General features: G+C 37.7%; 1 protein-coding gene and 1 pseudogene across 1 annotated transcript; both read left to right on the top strand.

The window, feature by feature from the left end:
- Nucleotides 1–448: 448 nt before the first annotated feature.
- On the top strand, nt 449–1,537 carry LOC147504307 (uncharacterized; annotated as a pseudogene).
- A 127-nt stretch (nt 1,538–1,664) lies between these two features.
- On the top strand, nt 1,665–2,213 carry LOC147504306 (uncharacterized). The gene is made up of 2 exons (XM_086605140.1): nt 1,665–1,748; nt 1,848–2,213. The coding sequence occupies exons 1-2, from the start codon at nt 1,677–1,679 to the stop codon at nt 2,211–2,213; spliced, it is 438 nt and encodes a 145-aa protein (XP_086461266.1). The 5' UTR covers nt 1,665–1,676.
- Nucleotides 2,214–21,720: the final 19,507 nt, after the last annotated feature.

The raw sequence follows: 21,720 nt of genomic DNA, 5'->3' as shown, positions 1-21,720 counted from the left end.
AAGCTGCACTAGAAGGAGCAAAAAGTTAAAAAGGGTAAGAGAAAGACAAGCACATTGCAGAAGTAAAGCAGAAGTTCAAATTATTGATGAAGAAGATGACGGGGTGGTGTGATGGGAAGAGGCCACATACTCTAGGGCCTATGGATAAGTTTGCATCGCTATCACTCCGATTCCTCAATTGATACAAGGAAAAGATCCAACAAAATATTAATGATGCACTTTGGAAGGAAAGAACTCATAGCGTGCATCAATATTTGTCTCGATGGGTGTATATGGCTGGTATTGCTTTTCATGCTATTGACAATGATAGCTTCAAAAGATTTGTTGAAGCGGTTGGTCAATTTGGCCTGAGGTTACCTACCTCCAAGCCAATACCAGTTGAGGGAGCCATTGTTGAAGGAAGAATATGAGCAAACCAAAAGTTCACTTTCGAGAAGCAAAAAAAAGAATGGGGGCTACTAGTGGGTGTTCTATTATGACGGATCGTGGTCGATCGAAAAAGAAGGAGCATCATGAATTTATGTGTCAATTGCAAGCTAGGCACAAACTTTCCTTTCTTCTAAGGAAGTTTCAGAGGAGTCACCTGCTTGGAGAATTTATTTTTTTCTTATGTTGATAAGTGTATTGAAGAAATTGGGGCAGAAAATGTAGTTCAAGTTGTGGACCGACAATGCTTGAACAATATGGCGGCCGGTTTCTTGAGGAACAAGAGACCACACTTGTTTTGGAGTTCATGTGCCACTCACACATTGAACCTTATGCTTGAAGGGATTGGAAAGCTACCAAGGTTCAAAGAAGTGATTGATAAGGCAAAGGCGTTCACTATCTTCATTTATTCACATCATAAAACATTGTCGATGATGAGGAAAGCTACAAAAAAAAGAGACATAGTGAGGCCGGGAGTTACTAGATTTGCAACTTCTTTCCTGACTTTGCAAAGTTTGATGGATAAAAAAGAGAAGTTGAAAACTATGTTTACTAGTGATGAATGGGGGGAGTGCAAATGGTCCAAGACTGCAAAGGGGAAAATGGCATATTCCACCGTGTTAAATATGGCTTTTTGGAATGGGGTAACACTATGCTTGAAAGTATTTGCTCCTTTAGTGAAAGTGCTTCGCATTGCTGACGGAGATAAGCCATCTATGGGCTTTTTACATGGTGAACTAAAGCAAGCAGAGAAAGATATCAAAGAAACATTCAAAAATGTGGCGGCTAACTACAATCCAGGCATAGATATTATCGAAAAAAAGGCGTTGGTCGGCTTGATAGTCCATTGCATTTGGCTGCCTACCTTTTGAATCCTTACTACTACTTCAAAGATCAAGATATTGGAAAGGATCCAATTGTCATGAACGGGATTTTTCTTTGTATAGAGGAGCACTTCTTCCATGGTGACTTTGATATGCAAAATAAAGTCACAAATGATGAGTTATTGGTGTATAAGAAAAAAGAAGGTGCATTTGGTAGACCCTTGGCCGCGGCGGGATGCACCAAGAATGATGATAAGTATGATCCAGGTAAGATATTCATTACTTAGTTACTCATTTCCATTCCACCTGATATTATTTAATACTAAGTAACACACTAACACTATTTATATTTGTGTTTATTGTCTTATCTATTGGCTAGTTGGATGGTGGTCTAACTATGGCAATCATACTCCAAACTTGCAAAGAATGGCTTCAAGGATCCTCTCACTGACTACAAGTTCATCGGGATGCGAGAGAAATTGGAGCGCTTTTGAGGGGGTAAGTACTAACCAGAAAGTTTGTAGTAAGTGGTTAAATAAATAAACTAAGAGAGTCAGAGTACTAATAATATTTTAACTTCCATTTTCTTTTGTGTAGATACATACAAAGAAAAGGAATAGACTTGATGTAGCAAGGTTGGAGCATCTAGTCTATGTCCAATTTAATGCCAAACTCATCGACAAGAATAGGAAAGAAAAAGAAGAAGAGATAGATGTATTACTTGCTAGTGAAGCTAGTAAGGCACAAGGATGGATTGTTCATGGTGGGGATGATGAAGAAGTTGATCCCGGTTCGGGATTTACATGTGGTATGGTTGGAGAATCATCAAGAGCGAATAATGTTAGAGAGCTTCATGAAGAAGATTTTGTGTCGGATAACGAGAGCGAGGATGAGAGAGATGAAGAGTATGAGTTTGAATCGATGGAGAGAGTGATGGAAAGATATGGAGAGGAAGAATTGTAGACTTAGTGGAGTAGTTCAGAAGTCATAATGTTATCTTTTTGTATGTTTATTTGGATTATTTTGATCTTATGTCATTTTGTTTGAGTTATGACCATTAGGAGACATGCTATGATTTTACTTAACTTTTGTGGTTGGATTACTAATATGTATTTTTAAAAAGTATATAAAGTTAATTTTACTTTAACTTCTAGGTGTTTTTTTTTTTAAATTATTATTATTATTATTATTATTATTATTATATATTATATATTATATATATAATAATTATTATTATTAAAAAAAACCGCCTAGCGCCTTGCCCGTCTAGGCACCGTCTAGAAGGCCTAGGCGCTAGGCGCTCTCCCACCGCCCGACTACCGCCTAGCGTTTTTTAGAACACTGACTAAAGCCCATTGTTGCAATACCGCCCTAATCCCAAATTACGTGTCTGCATTTATGGGCTCCATATTATATGCTCGTTGATCTCCCTGTGTTTAAGATATCGAATATCCGTTGATTAAGTTAAGTTACTGACAACTACATTAATTAACTTCTTATGTCCTTGAGTAGTACCACTCAACCTCATTGTCATGTCGGAATAAATCCACCTACAGGGTTTACATGACAATCTTTTTGAGCTCCTCAAGGGGACATGATAAGGTTGAAATGAATAGTTTACCTACGAAATGAACGATGAATTCACAACGTAAGTAAACTAAACTATCTTTTGTTAGAGCGTTTATCAAAGTTTTCTTCTTCTACTCTCAATCCTATGAGATATAGTGGAGTAGAGTGATTCGTTCCACTCTTAGTCCTTCCGTATGCTTGTTTTCTAGTCTCAATACTCTACTTAAAGTCAATGAGAGCTTTACGAAGGGGCAACTAAACTATGGTGCAACTACCCACAAGATGCAACTAGTCGATTATCGACAACTATGGGAATGCTACGTTGATTCGATGTTAAGGAGTTAGAGGGGGATTGATTCCACCTTAACTCAACTTAATCCACTAGCGACGAGTCGTCGTAATCCGAATTGAACTGCTTCACGAGAGAACAATCGGTTCTTCCTAATCCCTAATTACACATGGCATTTCTACCAATTAATAACTAGCATGTGAACAATTAAACCCATTCTCATGGTGAACTAATTATTTAAGGTGGAATAGAAATTCGACGACTTCTACGATAAAAGCGGAATCAAGCTTTCATCAAGGCTTCTCAACCCCCTCTAATGGAGGTTTAGCCTTGAATCATTCATAATCATTTCCATTTAAATTAAAACTACACATAATAATAAGCATTAAAATTTACTAATTTAAACAATAATGAAATCTAAATTAATGACTAAAATGAAATAAGAACAAGAATTGAAATTAGATCTAGAAATGGAAATGACAAAATCGAAATTGATAAAAATACTACTTTATTGATCTAATCAAATGAAGAACAAGATCCAAAGGTTTAATCTAATAAAGGATTTGAAACTAATTAAATAAAACAATTAAATCTAGATCTAGAAGCTATTTTAATGGCTACTTTCTATTCTAAGCTATCTACCTAACCTAACTGCCATTAACAATGAGTTAAGCTTTTGTTCTTATACATTCAGATCCAAAAAAATCGTGCATGGGCTTGGAGCCATGTTTTGGGCCGAAGAATCGGGGCCCAAAACCAATTCTTCGATCCAAAAGGCCTCTTCAGCTGCAGTTGTCTTCCACAGAATTTTCGTCCACTTCTGCTCCTCTGATTGGGTCAAGGCTTGGACCATTGCAAAGCTCTTTCTGAGCCGGTCGTTTTGACATAAGGTAGGCCTCAATCCGAGGTCTGAGTCTAAAGATATGGCATTCGGAAGTTCTGGCGACTTTTGCTCCTTTATCTAAGCTAAAGTGGCACATTTACGCACATAATGGACTTTGAAGCACGAAATGCATAAAAAACACGTGTCAGTATTAACTCTTACTTATTATTCACATAATTGGTCTAACAGTATGATTATTAAGGGGTTAAAACTACAGTTTTGGGCTCTTATCAAACCACCCCAAACAACATTTTGCTTGTCCTCAAGCAAAAGATGAGAAATTAGAATAAGTGACCAAAAATGGAGTTCTACCTAATCTCGTTTATTTGAGTCGCGATTGCATTGACCATATCATAACAAGGCCTTAAACCACTAGGAATTCCCTAGTGGACCGAGTTATAGCCCTCGTGAGAGTTTTCGATTGAAGGTACTCACAAACTTCATCTATACTACAACGACTAAGAAAATAAAACTATTGTTTCCTTATTCATGCTCCAAATTATCTATCGTCTCACTAGCTATGAACAAGAATAACCAAGTCAAAACCTAAGCTAATATATGCATAATAATCTATCATCTACAATAAACATATACACAATGAGTAGTACTATAAAATGTTTAGCGGGTTTGTTTTTCGAGAACTTCGGAATAAGCGTCCTTAAGTAGGTTCTCACAATAATAGTCAAGAAACAACACTCGATTTTTTTCCACTCAAGTTTAAGCTACTCCGATTAATACGGTGGGCACACTTTACCTTACAATCTCAATGACACACAGGAAGCGAGTCGATCAAACACATCTGCCACTTACTATCACACTAACCTATTCCTAATTGAGCTAGAGGTCTTTATTAGGTGTTACGGGGATTAGGAGATGGTTTAAGAAGGAAGGAAATGGATATTCTAAAGGACAAGTCCGAGATAATAGAGTCTTCATATTATGTAACTAGAGAAAACCTTGTTATTTACTTTTTTGCTTCTACACTTTGTTTCCATCCTTAGCCATATTTTTCTTTTTTCTTTCCTTTGGCTTTTGACTCCCTTTTTTATTCTATTTTTGGAGTTTTATTTTATTTCTATTTTTTTTTTTCTTTTCCTTGGATGGAAACTTATTTTCTTTATTTTTACTGAAGCACTAACTAATTTTTGTTTACACGGTTTTCTCTTCTTCTTTTCTTCATTCATTCTATTCTCAGACTTATTCTAAATTGGGTAGGTTGATTTATTATATATATATATATATTTTTTTATTTTGTTTTTGTTTTTGTAACAGGGTAAAGGAATTGTGGTTTATGGAAGGGCTAATGAAAGGCTCAGTGGGGCGACTAGCGGAAAATAATTCATAGGTTTGAATTTCTGGCTATATCGATCCAAAAGGGCCTAAATTCTCGCTTAGGATATGGTTTAGTGATCAAGCAAGTGGACGTGTGATTTCTCTATCCGGATTTTACTTCTCCCTTGTGTCATTTCTCAATTGTTTCACTCATATAAGGCTTTAGGCTATATTCTCACAGGATTTGTAGAATAAGTACTCTAGCCTAGATTTGAAACTTTCTTGCCAAACAATCATAGATACTCATGTAATATATTTATAGATAGATGCAAAGATTATTACCTACATATTAACCTAAGTTTCTAACAATTATTCGATGCAAAAGCTATGTGAGACTTCTAGATTGTTAAGAGCATAGAGAAAGAAACAATACCAATATTCCTAAGTGTATAGCATAACTTATTTATTTATATTTTTAAATTTTGAAATTTTAACTAGAAAACAAATGCATATTATACATATTTATATCCTAGCAGATGTCTTAATTACACGTGTTTCTATGCCCCCCAAACAAGAAGCATGCTTTGTCCTCAAAGCATTTAAATAAAATGGGTAGGAAAAAAATACCATTGAAGCGGCGTGAAATTCGGGAACATCGTAAAAAGAAGGTTAGAACGCACTAATATAGGAAATAAACCTGACTCAACTCTATCTGAGTTCTACCCATTATGGGGTTAAAAGAATGAAATTGCTTGGGACATAAGCGGACACTAACAGAAAATAAAACTTACCTCCACTCCCATTTGTTATTCGTCATCTTCGTCATCCTCCACTTCTATAAAGAAGTGAGGCTCCTTCAGCGATCTGCCATGCTATGATAATTTGCCGGGCCTCACGCCATTTATCATCTATGGTTGCTAACCTATTAAGTGCCACTTGGTCCGATGGGGTGTAGGGTGCAACTGGTGAGGTTGTATCCGCCACCCTTGCCAAGTCATTGCGCGGAAAGATCGAATAATACTATTGGTGGGTCGCACCGTCTACCGTAATCCAATCCGTGAAGCGTGTACAAAAACAGGGAAAGAAACATAGCATAATCATTGAAATTAGAATAGGCATAAGAAGGTACTTATGCCTCATGGTATGGGCTCGTGCTAAACTAGACATCAAGGTTCTGGGAAGGTCATAGAACCGGCATCCCGTGGCTAAAGCAAGGAAAACGCTGCAAGTGGCGTCATTCACAGAAGAAAAACGTCATTCCCCTAAAATGTTTAGCATAATCCAAAACATAACAATTCCTATGTTCATGGATGGGGCTACCAAGCGGCAACGTTATAGTCCCTTGGTCCTCAATCGGAAAATGCCCCGCCCCATAAGCCTCGTGCAAAAACTCATAAGTGTAGACATGCATATTATCGACCCAATAGCACCATGGGTCTTGTATCTCGATGGGCATAGCAAGTCCAAGAACAAATGCTAGCAAGAACACGGTAATTTCCATTGGTTCTTCGTCAATGTTGATGGAGAACACTTGTTCTCCATCCGGTCTCTCAAAGAAAATGCAGTTATTATAAAAATAAGATGCAAGTCTTTGGAGAATAAAGTTCATCCGGTCTTACCATAAGAGGTTCCCCAACGTATGTGATCACCTCATGAAACCAAGCACCGTAAGTGTTGCTTTGGAACAAATCTTGAAGACTGTTCCGGTATCAATGTTGGAGATGTCATCTCAAAATTACGCTTTGGAATAGCTGCGAAAGATCCGGATACTACGCGCGAAAAACTGGAAAATTTCTGGTCCACGGAAGTCAGGGTGAAGGCCTTAACTAGGGCGCTGAAGTCGCTCTTTGTATTTTGGAATTCCAGTAACTAGGGCGGGTCGCGCTTGACTTGGGTGCGGGCGCGCTCTTAGTATTTTGGAATTCCAGTGTTTTAGCGAAGTCGCGCTTATGAAGGCACGCCTTCACGAAAGTAAAATTTTTTCGGAAGTGTAGTGTAGAGCGCTACTCAGAGGAGCCGTGGGCCCTCGAGAAGTTGAGATTTGCAAAAATGAAGTCGAAACACATGGGAATCGCGGGTGTGAAGGGTGAGTGATGGAGTTTAGGTATAGTGTGAGTTGTGAGAATAGTTTGTATCAAGTTTATATAGGTTTAAAGTTGCTAAAAGGATCGGAAAGTTGCCAAAACTAATTACGGCGGCAGTTCAGGAAATCCTAAAATTTCCAAACTTCGAAAAACGGAAACAACTCATAACCTGGATTCTAATTCAAACCCAGTATCTTTTAGGTTGATTTTATGATAGAATGTACCTATTTAATCTAGATTTCATCCTACAATGATACTTGATCATATTTCTGCCTAAACAACTATATTTTCACCTTGACTCCGCAATTAACTCTAATACGAGGGTTATACAAAAATAATGCTTGAATTGATAAAACCACCCCCAAACAAGTTGGGAAGGTGGGGTCAATATGAAACAACCATGCATAATGAAAATTGGCCCTTATATTAAAATTTCATTCGGAGTACCACTACAAAATTCAAATTACGGAAATAAAAGTTACATTACAATAAAAACAACAAAAATAAATAAAACAACAACCACTATCAATCCTCAGACTCTCTAAAATTTCGCCACCCATGGGCGGAGGGCACACTCTCTAGTGGTGGCTCCGGGCTCGAGGAAGGTCCAGCGTGGATCGCCGTTCGCCGACGACGCTCATGCCTAAATAGGCTGTGTCCCTCGAGCGAGAGAGTCGTATGAGGTGGGAAGCGTGCAAGCATATCCACTCTAAACTGGCGCTGGGCTTCCATCTCAGCCCTCGCCTGCTCCCATCTCTCATCCTCTCTCTGGGTGCGGATCTCGAAGTTGTGATGAATAGTCGCCTGTCGAGTCCGGAGGTCTGTGCAGATAGTGTTTAGTGAACGATGCCCCTATGGAAGCAAAGCAATGCTTTCTGCATCAGACCAACACCTCTGGAAGGCATCTGCATCAAAGCAGAGTCCGCGTCCTCCTCATCCCGGAGGCATCCTCATCCTCCTCCTCTTCATTCTCAGCTCCTCCATCCTCTTCTTCTTCTTCTCTATCCTCAGCCCTCCTCCAAACTTGTTGGACACACTCCCTATAGATACGCGTGTTACGGTGCAGGGTAATGTAAATCCTATCAGACGCCGGAGCTGCTTTCATCTTCAGCATGATCTTGGTGATTAACACAGGAAGAGGTGCCAAAGACCTTCCGACCCCCCTAATCATGCTCAGCAAAAACTCCAGGATACAGAAATCGTACTTCTGCTCCTGGAGTACCCATAAGACGTGGAGGCAGGTCAGACCGATGTCACTGACCTTGTCCTTCCCTAGGACATTCCGACCAATCCATCGGGGCAGTAGCCAGCTGGTTGGTCCTGAGTGATGCCTGGCGAACACAATGGGAGTTTGTATTGTAGCTCCCATTGATGCCGATGAACGCCCATCAATGGCTCTACCCGTCACAAACTGGGGCTCTGTAAAGTGGCCTCGGATGGATTCTAGGTGGAATGCCTAGAATCTCGCCACCGATCCGTAGTCAACTCCCTTCTCTTCTTCCTTACCATCACAAAAATCTACTCCCCTCCAACTCCCCGGTGTTGTAGAACCGTCGGACCAAGTCTTCGTGGTAGAAGGCTTCGGTCGAGTACCAGAGACTATTCCAGTCTCTACTAGCCATTTCGTCACCGTAAAACGGAGTGAAATGGTCGGCAGTGAAAACTTGCTTCGGTATAATTCGGCGTTGTTGAGCCATCTAGTGTTTGAAATGGAGTGAGGGTTTAAATATGATGTGGTGGTGGTGGTTTGACTTGACCGACTGAAAGAAAACGGTGGTGGTGGTGGAGTGGTGGTGGCAAACACCAAATTTTGAATTTTTGGTGGTTTTTAGTTATTTAAATCGGTGGGGGTTGTGGTGGTTTGGTTTTAGAGAAGATTTGGGGTTAGGATTTGATTTTTGGCGTGGGTTTATGGTATTTTCTTTTTAATTTTTATTTTTCTAGGTTTGGAGCTTTGTTAATGGCGGTGGAAGATGAAAAAACGATGAACTGTTGCTGAAGAAGGTAAAGAGCTTGGCCGGTCATGCCGTCGTGGGTTGGTTTGCGAGGTTGGGCCCAAGCCCAAAATCGAAATTTTTGATTTTTTCGATTTTTTTAATTTCAAATCAAAATTGCCGCTTCGTTACCGGTCCGATTTTTGCGAATGAGATATGGAAATGATCAGGAGGGAATTTCCTATCCAATGATCCATAAAACACTCTATTCCGACTTTGGATGACATACGAGATAGTGGAAAACGCCTCGAAGTGCGTGCATGACGTAAGTTATCTTGAACGAATGAACTCTAAATTAATAGATTATGTCAATCCGAAGCGTAATACAATAAAACGGCCTAAACAACTCTAATGGGACATAAAACATTTATTACGGAAACACGAACACCCCACCCCCAAACAAATTTTTACAACGAAGCTTAGAAAATTTGTTTTTAGTAGTGGGTCTTTTAAAGTCAGATTCCCGAGACTTCCTAGATTACTATGTTTATTTTATTTTTTATTTTTATTTTTATTTTATTTTTAGAAGGAAAAACGATAAGCAATAAAGACATAATTCACACCATAGAGAAACATGACTCAAAAATCCGAGAAAAACATGCAAGAGTGGAAAACGTGAACTATGTGAACCGTGGACTTAGGATCCGGTACTTACAGCCACACACTCCATAGGGAAGGCCCGGTTACCTTAATGGTGCACTCACCAATATATTAAAGTGAAAGGAAATGCACCAAACACAGAAATTGAGTCGTTTATAGTCAGATACTCGAGACTTTATCTAAAACATATGTATGAACATGCAGTTGATCATATATCAACAACCGAAATAGTTGTGGATCATTCCATAAATAAATATCATAGAAAACATATCCAAACACAATGAAACACCAAGATTCCCTATAACTCAACCTAGTGAAATGAAAGCGAAGTCGGATTACCCTATTGTGTAACCTATCATGCACCTTCTTTTTAATTTTTGAATGAGTGGGTGTTCTAGTAAATAAGTGTGGAAAAGTGAATGGTTGTGGAGAATATGGTAGATATGGATAAGTTCTAGAAAGACAGCTTGTACACAATGAGGATGTGGTTTTAGCACCGAACTCCTTCATTGTGTGTGTAGGGACTGTCTCAATTCTGAAAATGAAGGTGTCAAATAGTTTGTCCTTCTGAAGTATCTGTTTGCTAGGAGGATTTAAAAAATTATGAAGCACAGGAGAAACAAAAGGATCGAGTGCAAACTCGAGGTTCCTTTGAAAGGGTGGAAGGAGGGGAATCGAGGTGGATGTTGTGCAAGTTAGTTCTTGATAGGGTGAATTTTCACCTACTCGAAAAAACTCATCGAATTCCCCATCTAGATTGGTCATATCCACATTAATATGGTAGTCCTCTACATCTTTGAGAAAGTCATCTATCCCGCCCCTCATCAATAACATGTGTATCGACTAGTGTAGGAATGAAAATGTTGGAGTCCGACTTTCCAAAGGAAAGAATTTTGGTAATATGATTATTAGGGGAGCGTGTTGTTGAAATAATCTCGAGCAAAGCTCTCGATCATGCTAACCTCTCCATCCATAGGCGAATCGGGTAATCGTGTGTCCTTGTTTTAAAACATTGACTTCAATGACAAGATGGCCAAAAGACATGGACATTGAACCATCCACGGCAATTAATGGCGCATTGGCGGTTGCGGAAAGGGCGCCCTAGAATGATCGGGACAGAGTCGTTAGCGACTTACGTATCGAGGACTACAAAATCAGCCGGATAGTAGAAATCCACGAACTTTTACCAATTACATTTTCGACTACACCCTTAGGATACTTAATAGACCGATCACTAATTGCAGCGTCATTTTAGTGGGTTGCATCTTGTCTAGACCTATTTGTCTATACAAATAAAATGGGAGTAAGTTAACACTAGCCCCCGTGTCTAATAACGCGGTCGTCATTATAGGAATCTCCTAAGGTGCATTGTCTGATGGGACGACCGGGGTCCTTGTACTTAACAATTCCATTATTTTCGGATAAGGTTGGGAATTGTTACTGTTAAAAAGCGTCTTTTGGTATATTTGTCTTCGCCTAGTAGTACACAATTCCTTAAGAAACTTAGCATGATGTGGTAGCTTTTTTAATAGCTTCGAGGAAGGGAAGGTTTATAGTTAGATTCTTGAAAACGCGTCCCTAATCTCCTCGTAATTTGTATCCCTAGTTAACATGGCTAATTTTTGTGGAAACGGTGGTTTCGTCTATATTTAGCAATGGTATCACTGGATGTTTAACCATGGCTTTTCGTTTCTTAGGTTGTGTTGTGGCGGGTACCTCTACCATGGTAGGCTCTTCGTTTCTATGTCGGTATCTAGTAAAGTAGTAGGTGTAGGTTACTCTTGGTGGGGTAACTATAGGCATAGTTACCTTGTTATCAACCACTCTGCCCGAGAACGGAGTGGTGATGGCATTTATCTCACCTACATTTTCAAATTCATTACTAGTATTATCCGTTACCTCAAAGGCTGTGTTTGTTGTTTTAGGATTATGTATTGCGTGACTTGGCAACACACCTTTGGTTTGGGCTTTATCTTGAGCCAACTGTTGGGTTAAATTATTAACGGATTGTAGAAATTTTGTTGGTTAGATTGAGCCATAGTTTGGAAAAGTTTTGGCTCACTTGTATGAAGGTGTCAAGGCGATCCGGTTGTGTGGGTGTAGTAGTCCGCGTGGTGTTTGGAACTATTTCCGCGTGAATTATTTATAGGTGGATTCGATAATTATTATTGGTAGGAACGATACCTCTATTAGCATTATAATTATTATAATTACCTTGACCTTGTGCTTGACTTTGTCGAGGTTGCACTTGGTTGTTATAATTATTAAAATTACCCTGACCCTGTCCTTGTCGTAGTGGAGCTTGGTTAAAGCTGTGTGTTGGCCTAACATATTGATTATTCACTACAACAATTTTATGATACAACATCACTTTTTTAAGATCACTTTTATGAGTGTGATGTTGTACCTAATATTTGACATCACTTGTTGTAGAAGTGATGTTATTAAATCAGTGTAAATTTGTTTTAAAGTCACTTTTACTGAAAGTGACTTAGTAATAGGTGTACAACATCACTTTTAAAACTGATTTGAATTTATGATGTGGTTTAGTGTTTTAAGATCACTTTAAAAACGATTTGAAAATTAGAAAATATGAAATCGCTTTTAAAAGTGATTTTAAATGTAGAAAAAAACAAGTCACTGCGTAAGTGATGTCATGTGGTTTCAGTTTTTTATTTTCTCGCCAAAAATTAGCTATTACCCACTTGTGTTCGGTGTTGGACGAAAAACTTGAAAACCCAAAAACTGAAGCCCACCAGCGGTTACTATGGCCCTGTAGGCAGAAGTCGAAGTTAGAATTAGATTGGTTTTAGGTATATGCCCTCTATCAAAAAAACAAAAGGTATACACCCAAAAAATTGGAAATTGAAACTTAATTTTTACCAGCCACAATGAAATTATCGTTTTCACGCTAAGATTAGAACTCTTAAGGGTGGCTAGTTCATCACCACACCAATTTACACTCAACACTTCATCAGGCGGCCATAAACGACGGTAAGGACTCAAGAGCCATTGTTGTGTGCACTCGTTCCCGCTTGCTACTTGGTGAAAATCTTGAGCAAGCCCGTCTGATTCTCAGGGATAGTTTCGTTAAATTCGCCTTCTAAAAATTTTAGTTCAAAGGTTGATTCTACTCCACCTCGAGTCAAGTCTAGGGCTCCTGGCCGTATTCTTCAGCACAACGCATAAAATTTTCATGCCAAGGATTTGATTAATTAACTCTCATCTCTCTGTGGATTCAGTTTGGGTTATCTACTCTATCTTCAATAATCAGGTACATCCACAAATTGGGGGTTTTTTTTTTGTTTTCTTTAAATTTAATTCAATAATAATCATTGGTATCCTGTGAACTCGATCAGTTCTTTCTTTACATTTCACATTATACCCTTTTTTTTTTCTCGAAGGACACTGAAACACTCAAACGGTGGGTTTTGTGCCGTGTCAGGAGCGCCGTTTGGAAAAAAAAAAGGTACTTATTTGCTATTGAAATTTTTTCCTTGCTATTCTTCTACTTATTTACTTCTAAGTTTTTCCCTCTTTATCTATGTTATCAATGTTGGTTCACACAAAGTTCAGTCGGCACAGCTTGATCTAAGCACCTTGAGTTGGTATACATAAATCTGGGATATGTGTTACGTATCAAAATTCTAAAATCCTTGTTGGTGATTGCACTGATTTTTGCTCTAGCTGATGAGATAATGATAAGTTCTCACTAGTAACTTGTTCTTTATAATTTTTGTCTTGATAATGAAGATACAAATACTCTTAGTATTGTTTGCCTCTTAAGAAGGCCGCTTGCATGAGACACAATCATATTTGAACAGCTAGTTCATGTGAAGGGTGCAAAACAGTATGTACATTTAGTAACACTCTATCGTGATTCAGTATCTTAGTTGAGATACCTAGATGCTTTAATTTCCTGTGCTTTAGGTTAAGAATGGACTCAAAGCCTACTTGTGCTTATATTGGTAGTTTTACCTACCTAAATTGTTGCCCTATTACCTTCAGATTACCCAATGCGTGCGCAGGAGGATCAACTGGGGTAGTAGAAATCTGGTAAGTTATGGGGCATTATTCATATGAATCTTGATTCTTGAATATTAATGCATGGACCCCAGCCGTGCTCTTTTTTGTAGTTTGGTAATGCATAGACTTAGTGTGAGTATGCTAAAATTGTTTATAGATTCTATTGGTCTTGTATAATGAAGTTGTTAGATTCTATTGACCCCGTTAATGGAGATTGTAGTAAATTGTTTGTATAATTTCATCTGAAGCCTCTTTTTCTTTTCATCATATCTGTTAAAATCAAGGTACCATCTAGCTTCAAGGAACTAGGTAAGACTGATAGTCACACCATTAGCATATAGTTGTAGCCATCTTAATAGAGTTTGAAAGTCAGCTTTTGAAGCTCAAGTAACCAGACTGCAGCGGTCTGTGAGTGGTGGTCTATTTAACAGTGTGACATCTTATCAGTTTCTTAGAATTATTTAGTACGTTGTTGTTATTATAATCTTCTATTTGCACTTATGCTATTTGATATATATATTTTTTTATATTACATTCTTTTGTCAGATCGTGGTTTCTGGAAACCTATTGCATAATACTTCCATGGGAACTTTGGAATCATTCGGATAATAATTCCGATAGTAAAGGTACGAAGATTATGATGTGCTTAATTGTGGATCAGTTTACTTGCAATCATTTTATTCTTTTTACTCGTGAATTTTCATTTCGTGCTTAACCATGCATCCTTTAAGGTTTTATCTAGACTATATTGGGTATCTCTGCCAAAGGTTGGATCCTCTTGGTATAGCTTTTACTTCCTTTCCCTTCTCTCTTTCTCAATCTCCCTCCTAGGTTATTATCAGTATTATTTTCTCCTTTTCTTTCTTTTCTGACCATTGGAATTGTTTGGACAACTTGTCTATGGTAATTTCTTACAATCTCCATTGTGGGCAAGTAACTTTTCTTAATCAAGATTAGGTTGACACCTAGTATTTCTTTTCTTATCCTTCCTTTACCTTTTATTTTTCTAGAATGTTTCTTGCTTATATTTTTCATGCCTTGCTGTTTTTTTCTCTTTTTCTAGTCTAACTTCTCATGGATAATCTAGAGGCCCAGACTTATGAGACATTTGAGACAGGTACAGTAAAATATAGTCAGGTGAAATTTTGCATCATAATGTTTTTTGACCTTTCAATCGTATATATATGTGTTCTGCTTATTTGTATGTAGTTTCTTAGGCTACTCTTGCGTTTTCTCTAGTAACTAGTCAATGTTCGTTTGTGATAAAATGGATCCATAAGCTCAAAATGGTAAGAGCACTCAAATATTTGAGAGGTTGATGGTTCGAATCCATCTGGATCCAATTATATTTTTGTTTTTCAATTTAAATTTGTGCTTTTCTGAATCAAGCACCCCTTTTTAAGTGATGTCAATGGGGTATATTACATCACGATAAAAGTGATTTCTATTATTATAACATAACTTTTGGACATCACTTCAGAACTGATGTCGTATCTTTACCTTTACAACATCTTTTCAAAAGTGATCTAAAATGTTACGACATCACTTATAGACATCAATTAAAAAGTGATGTTAAAAACACAAACTTTTAACGTCACCACTAGTAACATCACTTTCAAAAGTGATGTGATACAGTTTTAACATCACTTTTTCAGAAATGTAATACAGCTTTTCTATTATATTTATTGTACCCTTGAGGTGTGACTTGTTGGTTATTTCTCCAACCGAAGTTGGGATTTTGTCTCCAAGGGGCGTTAGGTTCACTATTAATGGAAGAAGCCTGTTCATAGGCTATAGGACAGTGGGAGTCGGGATGCTCAGGACTCCAACAGAAACTACATGGGTTTGAATTTACATTCATGACGGGGATAGGCTTTTGTTGTACAGAAATGGCCTCTACCTTTTAGTGAGTGATTCGATTAGAGTTTTAAGCTCGAATCATGTTTAATTTCAAACATACCGGGCGGCCTTAACTGTATTAGTAGAACAAGCGAGCCGGGGATATCATCACTACCCCCCAATTATTATTTCGCTTAGTTTGGTCCTAAAAATTTATAAGCCTCCGAGGCTCCTTTACTTAAGAAACTACCCCCATTCATAATGTCAAGGACTTCTTTATGGTGATGTTGAAGTCCTTTGAAAAGGCACTAACTAACGTGTCTTTTTTGCTAAGTTATGGTGTGGACACTCTATAAGCAGATCGGTGAAACGATTCCAAACCTCGAAAATGATTCATGAGAATTTTGTCGAAAGAAATGAATCTTGGAAAGCATCTCATCCGTCTTTAGGGGTGGGTAAAAATGTTCCATAAACGGTGAACAAGTTTAGCCCACGAGTCCATTTAATTAGGCTTGGGGCAGTTAACCAAGACGCGCCTTATCAGCTAAGGTGAAAGGGAATACCCTTAATTTAATTTGTTCCGCACCAACCGTAGGATGGTGGAATGTTGTTAAGACTTGTTCAATCCTACGACGTAAGCCGATAAGGTTTTTCATGGTCTAAACCATGAAAAACGGGTAACAAATTAAAAATATTTGGAGGGATTCTGAAATCCCATTTGGGTCTGCTAGAACGATGCAAGATTTGGGGCTATCGCTCAAGGCTTTGTAGAAGTCCGAGAGGAGTCTCTCTTTCTTCCCCATTATATCGGTGTGGTGTGTGTAAAATAGTAGCTAGAGGTGTAGTGTGTGGTATACTAGATAGATTTGTTTGTTGGTGTTGTTGTGTATTTACGTTAGGTGTTTTGTTCTACCCGGACCTTAATCTCATGCAAGACTAAGTCGAGCTTAACTAAACATGCAACACTCCAAACAATTCGATATACTAGTATAAAACCTCTAACGAGGGAGATGCGAGGTTTGGAAGGAAGGAATACCGATTGCGTCCTTGCTTCGCTTATAAATAGCGTCTTGTTTACACTTGTTCAGTGTATATAGCAGGTTAGAACACTGAAAAATATGAAAGATCAAAGTTCGAATCAAAACCGCCGAAATCCGAAAAATTTAACACGAGACACGCCAGGCTCGCATAGATAAGGCGCTCCGATGTATTTTCAATTTACAGTGTTTTTAGGCTGGTCGCTCCACATGGATAACATAGTGTCCGATAACACTCAAGGTCAAGCTCAAGGAGAAGGCCTTCGGTGTAAATTTTGCTCGAATTTTTCAACTCTAAAATGGGACGACCACAAGATGATTCAAACAAGGGTGGGTGGGTGAAATGGGACTTTAAAAATAGTACTAACACTATGAAAACAATACGAAAGTGAAACTAAGATGGCAGCGGCGCCATTTGATAAAAGTAAAATGAATAGTCTACCTACGAAATGAACGATGAATTCACAATGTAAGTAAACTAAAACTGGACTTTACGAATCTATTATCAATCTTCTACTCTCGATGCGAATTGCACTAAGTGGAGTAGGAAGTTCGTTCCACTCCTAGTTCCCTAGCATGAATTGTCTTCTAAGTCTAAGAAATCAGCCTTAAGTCAATGAGAGCTTTACGAAATGTTATGCTAACAAGACGCGTTATTTTAAATAACTAGATATAATAAATAACAAGATAAAATATAAACTAAAGATAATCTACGAAGCTACGGAAATACGATTGTTTGACTCTAGATAAAGAAATAGAGGGGAATTAAATCCACCTCGAATCCAACTTAATAACCTAGTATAGATTGTCGTATCTCGATTCTTACGTTTTCACGGCAAGAATTTTGAGTCTAATCCCTAGTGTTCATGGCATTCCTACCGGATACTAACTAGCATGTGAGGTCGTCCACCCATTCTCATGGCGAAACACGACCTTCTAGAGTGGAATAGATTCTACTACCAAATTTTATACTAACCACTAAGTTTTCATCAAGGCTTCATCAACCCCTCTAATGGAGGTTTAGCCTTGAATCATTCCGCAATCATTTCCATTTAAATTAAAACTACACATAATAATAAGCATTAAAATTTACTAATTTAAACAATAATGAAATCTAAATTAATGACTAAAATGAAATAAGAACAAGAATTGAAATTAGATCTAGAAATGGAAATGACAAAATCAAAATTGATAAAAAATACTACTTTATTGATCTAATCAAATGAAGAACAAGATCCAAAGGTTTAATCTAATAAAGGATTTGAAACTAATTAAATAAAACAATTAAATCTAGATCTAGAAGCTATTTTAATGGCTACTTTCTATTCTAAGCTATCTACCTAACCTAACTGCCATTAACAATGAGTTAAGCTTTTGTTCTTATACATTCAGATCCAAAAATCGTGCATGGGCTTGGAGCCATGTTTTGGGCCGAGAATCCGGCCCAAAACCCAATTCTTTCCAGTCCAAAAAGGCCTCTTCAGCTGCAGTTGGCTTCCACAGACTTTTCGTCCACTTCTGCTCCTCTGATTGGGTCAAGGCTTGGACCATTGCAAAGCTCTTTCCGAGCCGGTCGTTTTGACATAAGGTAGGCCTCAATCCGAGGTCTGAGTCCAAAGATATGGCATTCGGAAGTTCTGCTGACTTTTGCTCCTTTATCTCGCTAAAGTGGCACATTTCTGCACATAATGGACTTTGAAGCCTGAAATGCATAAAAACACGTAATCAGTATTAACTCTTACTTATTATTCACATAATTGGTCTAACAGTATGATTATTAAGGGGTTAAAACTACAGTTTTGGGCTCTTATCAGGACATCATCAACCCGACTTCTTGCGGGACAGATTCCTTCTATAATCAACAGCACACCTTACATACAATGTCATTACCCAATCCATCGAGTTTGTTTATTCACAAATGAATCTCACTCATTGATGATTTAAAGTAATGTACAATGCACGTAAGTGCCCGTTATTATATCCAGATTAGGAGGACAAGCATCCATAATAACAGAGGCGTTTGTTCTCTTACATAGTCAGTATAAAGAGAAACAACTTCACTTGGTCCTGTTCAATACACACAAAGTGTACTAGTGTAATCCCATAGTCAAGATAGACTAATACCAGATTATACTACAACCGTACTAATGGTTTGTCCAAATCCATCTAGGTTGTGAACGATTACTTATACTTTATAAGGTACTGATGATATGATCTTCTGTGTGTTCACACCATATCATCTACAACATAAAGTATTAGACACATACATATAACTAATATGCATAACATTTGCCCATATGATTCTTATTCAAAAAATGAAGAATTAGAGTTAATACAAAAGTAATTCTTTTAGTATATAACCTTATCAATGGGCACTGAACCTCTATTCTGGTCACCTAAGTTTTCTTGTCCTTGAGGTTGAGTTAAATGGTTAAAGTTTGATGGTTGTGGTAGTGGTTGTGCATAAACAAGAGGACAATAGAAGTTGGAATGCTCAAGATTAAAACAGACATTACAACGAGTAGATTTAATGTTCATGACAGGAGTGGGTTGTTATTTAACAGAGATGGCATCTACATTTTTAGTGAGGACATTGATAAGAGGTTTAAGCTCGGGATCAGGTTTAACCTCAGAAGAAGGAGTGGAGCAGGAAGAGTCGTTACCTCCCCAATTGTTGTTCCTCTTAGATTGATCTTCTAAGAATTTATAAGTCTCCAAAACTCCTCTACTAAGAAAACTACCCCCAGTCATGATATCTAGAACCTCTTTATGATCATGTGAAAGCCCTTTGAAGAAAGCACGAACAAGCATGTCTTTTGTAAGGTTATGATGCAGACATTCTATGAGAAGATTAGTGAAATGGTTCCAGGCCTCTAAAAAGGATTCATGTGGGTTATGGTGGAAGAAATGAATTTTTTGAAGCATTTCATCATTTAGTGCTTTATAAAAATCAAAGAGAGGTGTCTCTAGTTCTTTAGGCATTGATGTAGGTGTAGTGTGTGAAATTTTAGATAGGCGTGTGATATTGCGTCTACAAAAAACAAGCCTGATTATACTAGAATTGAAACTCTTCTGACAGAATAGACGAGGAGTGTAAGAAGGAGTACCTGAATGCCTCCTTACTACGCTTATGAATAGCGTCTTGTATACGCGAGCTTAGTGTATTTAACAAATTAGAAACACTAAATAACTTGAAGAAATGGAAGTTTGTACTAACCTGTGAAGATCGGGCTGTTCAAAAGAGGGCGCGGGGTGCGTTCAGAAATTGCCTATGAAGGGCGCGGGGTCGCGCTCCAGTCTAACTCGAGTTCCAGGTGCTTCAGCATAAGGTGCGCTCAGAATTTGTCTGTGAAGGGCGCAGGTCGCACTCGTGCTTGAAGCAATGTCCAGTGAGTTGCGCGCGGGGGGCGCTCAGAACTTGCCTGACACGGGCGCACCTTTGGCATTGTCCAGTAAGTTTAACGTGATCCAAAAAATTTGAAATTTTTACATTAGTTTTCTAAGACGTCTATCAAGTAGCCTGTAAAATTTTAGATCAATCGGAGCTATGAAAGTCCTTCTACTACCCTTCAAAGTTTGTGAAACAGTTTTCGGACACAATACAAACAACTGAATGGTTAACCAATCAAAATAGAGCCAAAAATTTCCAAAACTTTATTGGATACTCCTAACAGATCCTATGTGTTCCTGTACAAGTTTTAGAGGAATTGAAGTTCTACAAACCCTCCTTATCGGCTGGTGTTCCAAATATTAAGTGTTTGCAAAACTGCAGAAACATACTGAAAACAATCCACTAGTTAGGTGGCCAAAACAATTCAAAAACTCATCAAATTTTTACTATAAACTCTTGACTTATGATAGATACTCCTGTAAAAAATTTAAATTTTTTGAAACTGTGTAAGTAACCCTACTCGTCTGTTTTTCAAGAACTTATGATTTGGAAACTGAAATGCAGCACTGTAAATATTGTATTAGTTCACTAGGTAAACCAACTAGGAAAAATCGGAAACAATTACAGTAAATCAATAACACCTTAAGGATTATGCCTGTAAATTTTTAGAATTTTTCAAAATTTACAAATACCTTTACTGCAGTGTTTTCCTCTGTGAATCCGCAGCCCCTATGCCTAAAACAGTGAACAGTACCAAAAATACAAGAAATAAGAATGAAAAATTAAAAGGGTGGGTGGGTTGAGAATGGAGGATTGCCCCTTGGATTCAAGCAATTGAATTCTTGTCCTGAAAGAGTTTAAGATGGCAGCGGCACTATTTGATAATAGCAAATTTACGTTAACTAACTATCTATGCGTAAACACAAATAATCAATTAACTAAATAAGTGTATAGATCAATATTCCTACTCTCAATTTATTATGCAATATATAAAGAGTACGGATTCGTTCCACTCATAAACCATCAAGACATAAATAGAATTCAACTAATCAAACAAAAGGAACAATGGTGAGAGTAATGATTTGAATAAGAAATTAACTATTATGATGATACTACAAATTTATACTAAATTAACTAACAATATAATGATGTGAACCAAAGATAGAGAATGTTAAAAAGAGAATTAAATCTACTTTTCAATTCCTAGAAGTGTTAGAATAGATTGTTAAGAAACCCTAATCTTTATATTCTCACTAAAAGGTTAAATATAAATCTGAGAATTTTATGATCCCTAATTCAATTATACCATCTCTAGTCATAATCAAATTAGCATGAGATGAAGGTTTGTTTTCCATTCTCAGGGAAAAACTCACGATCCTCTAGTTTAGATTTTTCTCTTCTTATCTCTAAGTCAAAAAAATTCCAAACTTTAAACCTTAATCAACAAATCTATGCTAAACAAATCAAGTCATCTCAAAGCTCCATT

The sequence above is a fragment of the Coptis chinensis genome, chromosome 4, assembly GCF_015680905.1.
Source record: "Coptis chinensis isolate HL-2020 chromosome 4, ASM1568090v1, whole genome shotgun sequence".
Taxonomy (NCBI): Eukaryota; Viridiplantae; Streptophyta; class Magnoliopsida; order Ranunculales; family Ranunculaceae; genus Coptis; species Coptis chinensis.
This window is presented reverse-complemented; position numbering and strand designations above follow the sequence as displayed.

Excerpts from the sequence above, each read along its gene's own strand:
- LOC147504306 (XM_086605140.1), top strand. The coding sequence starts at position 1,677 with ATGGCTTCAAGGATCCTCTCACTGACTACAAGTTCATCGGGATGCGAG. Across the intron at positions 1,749-1,847 it reads ATTGGAGCGCTTTTGAGGGG|ATACATACAAAGAAAAGGAA; the intron begins GTAAGTACTAAC and ends TCTTTTGTGTAG.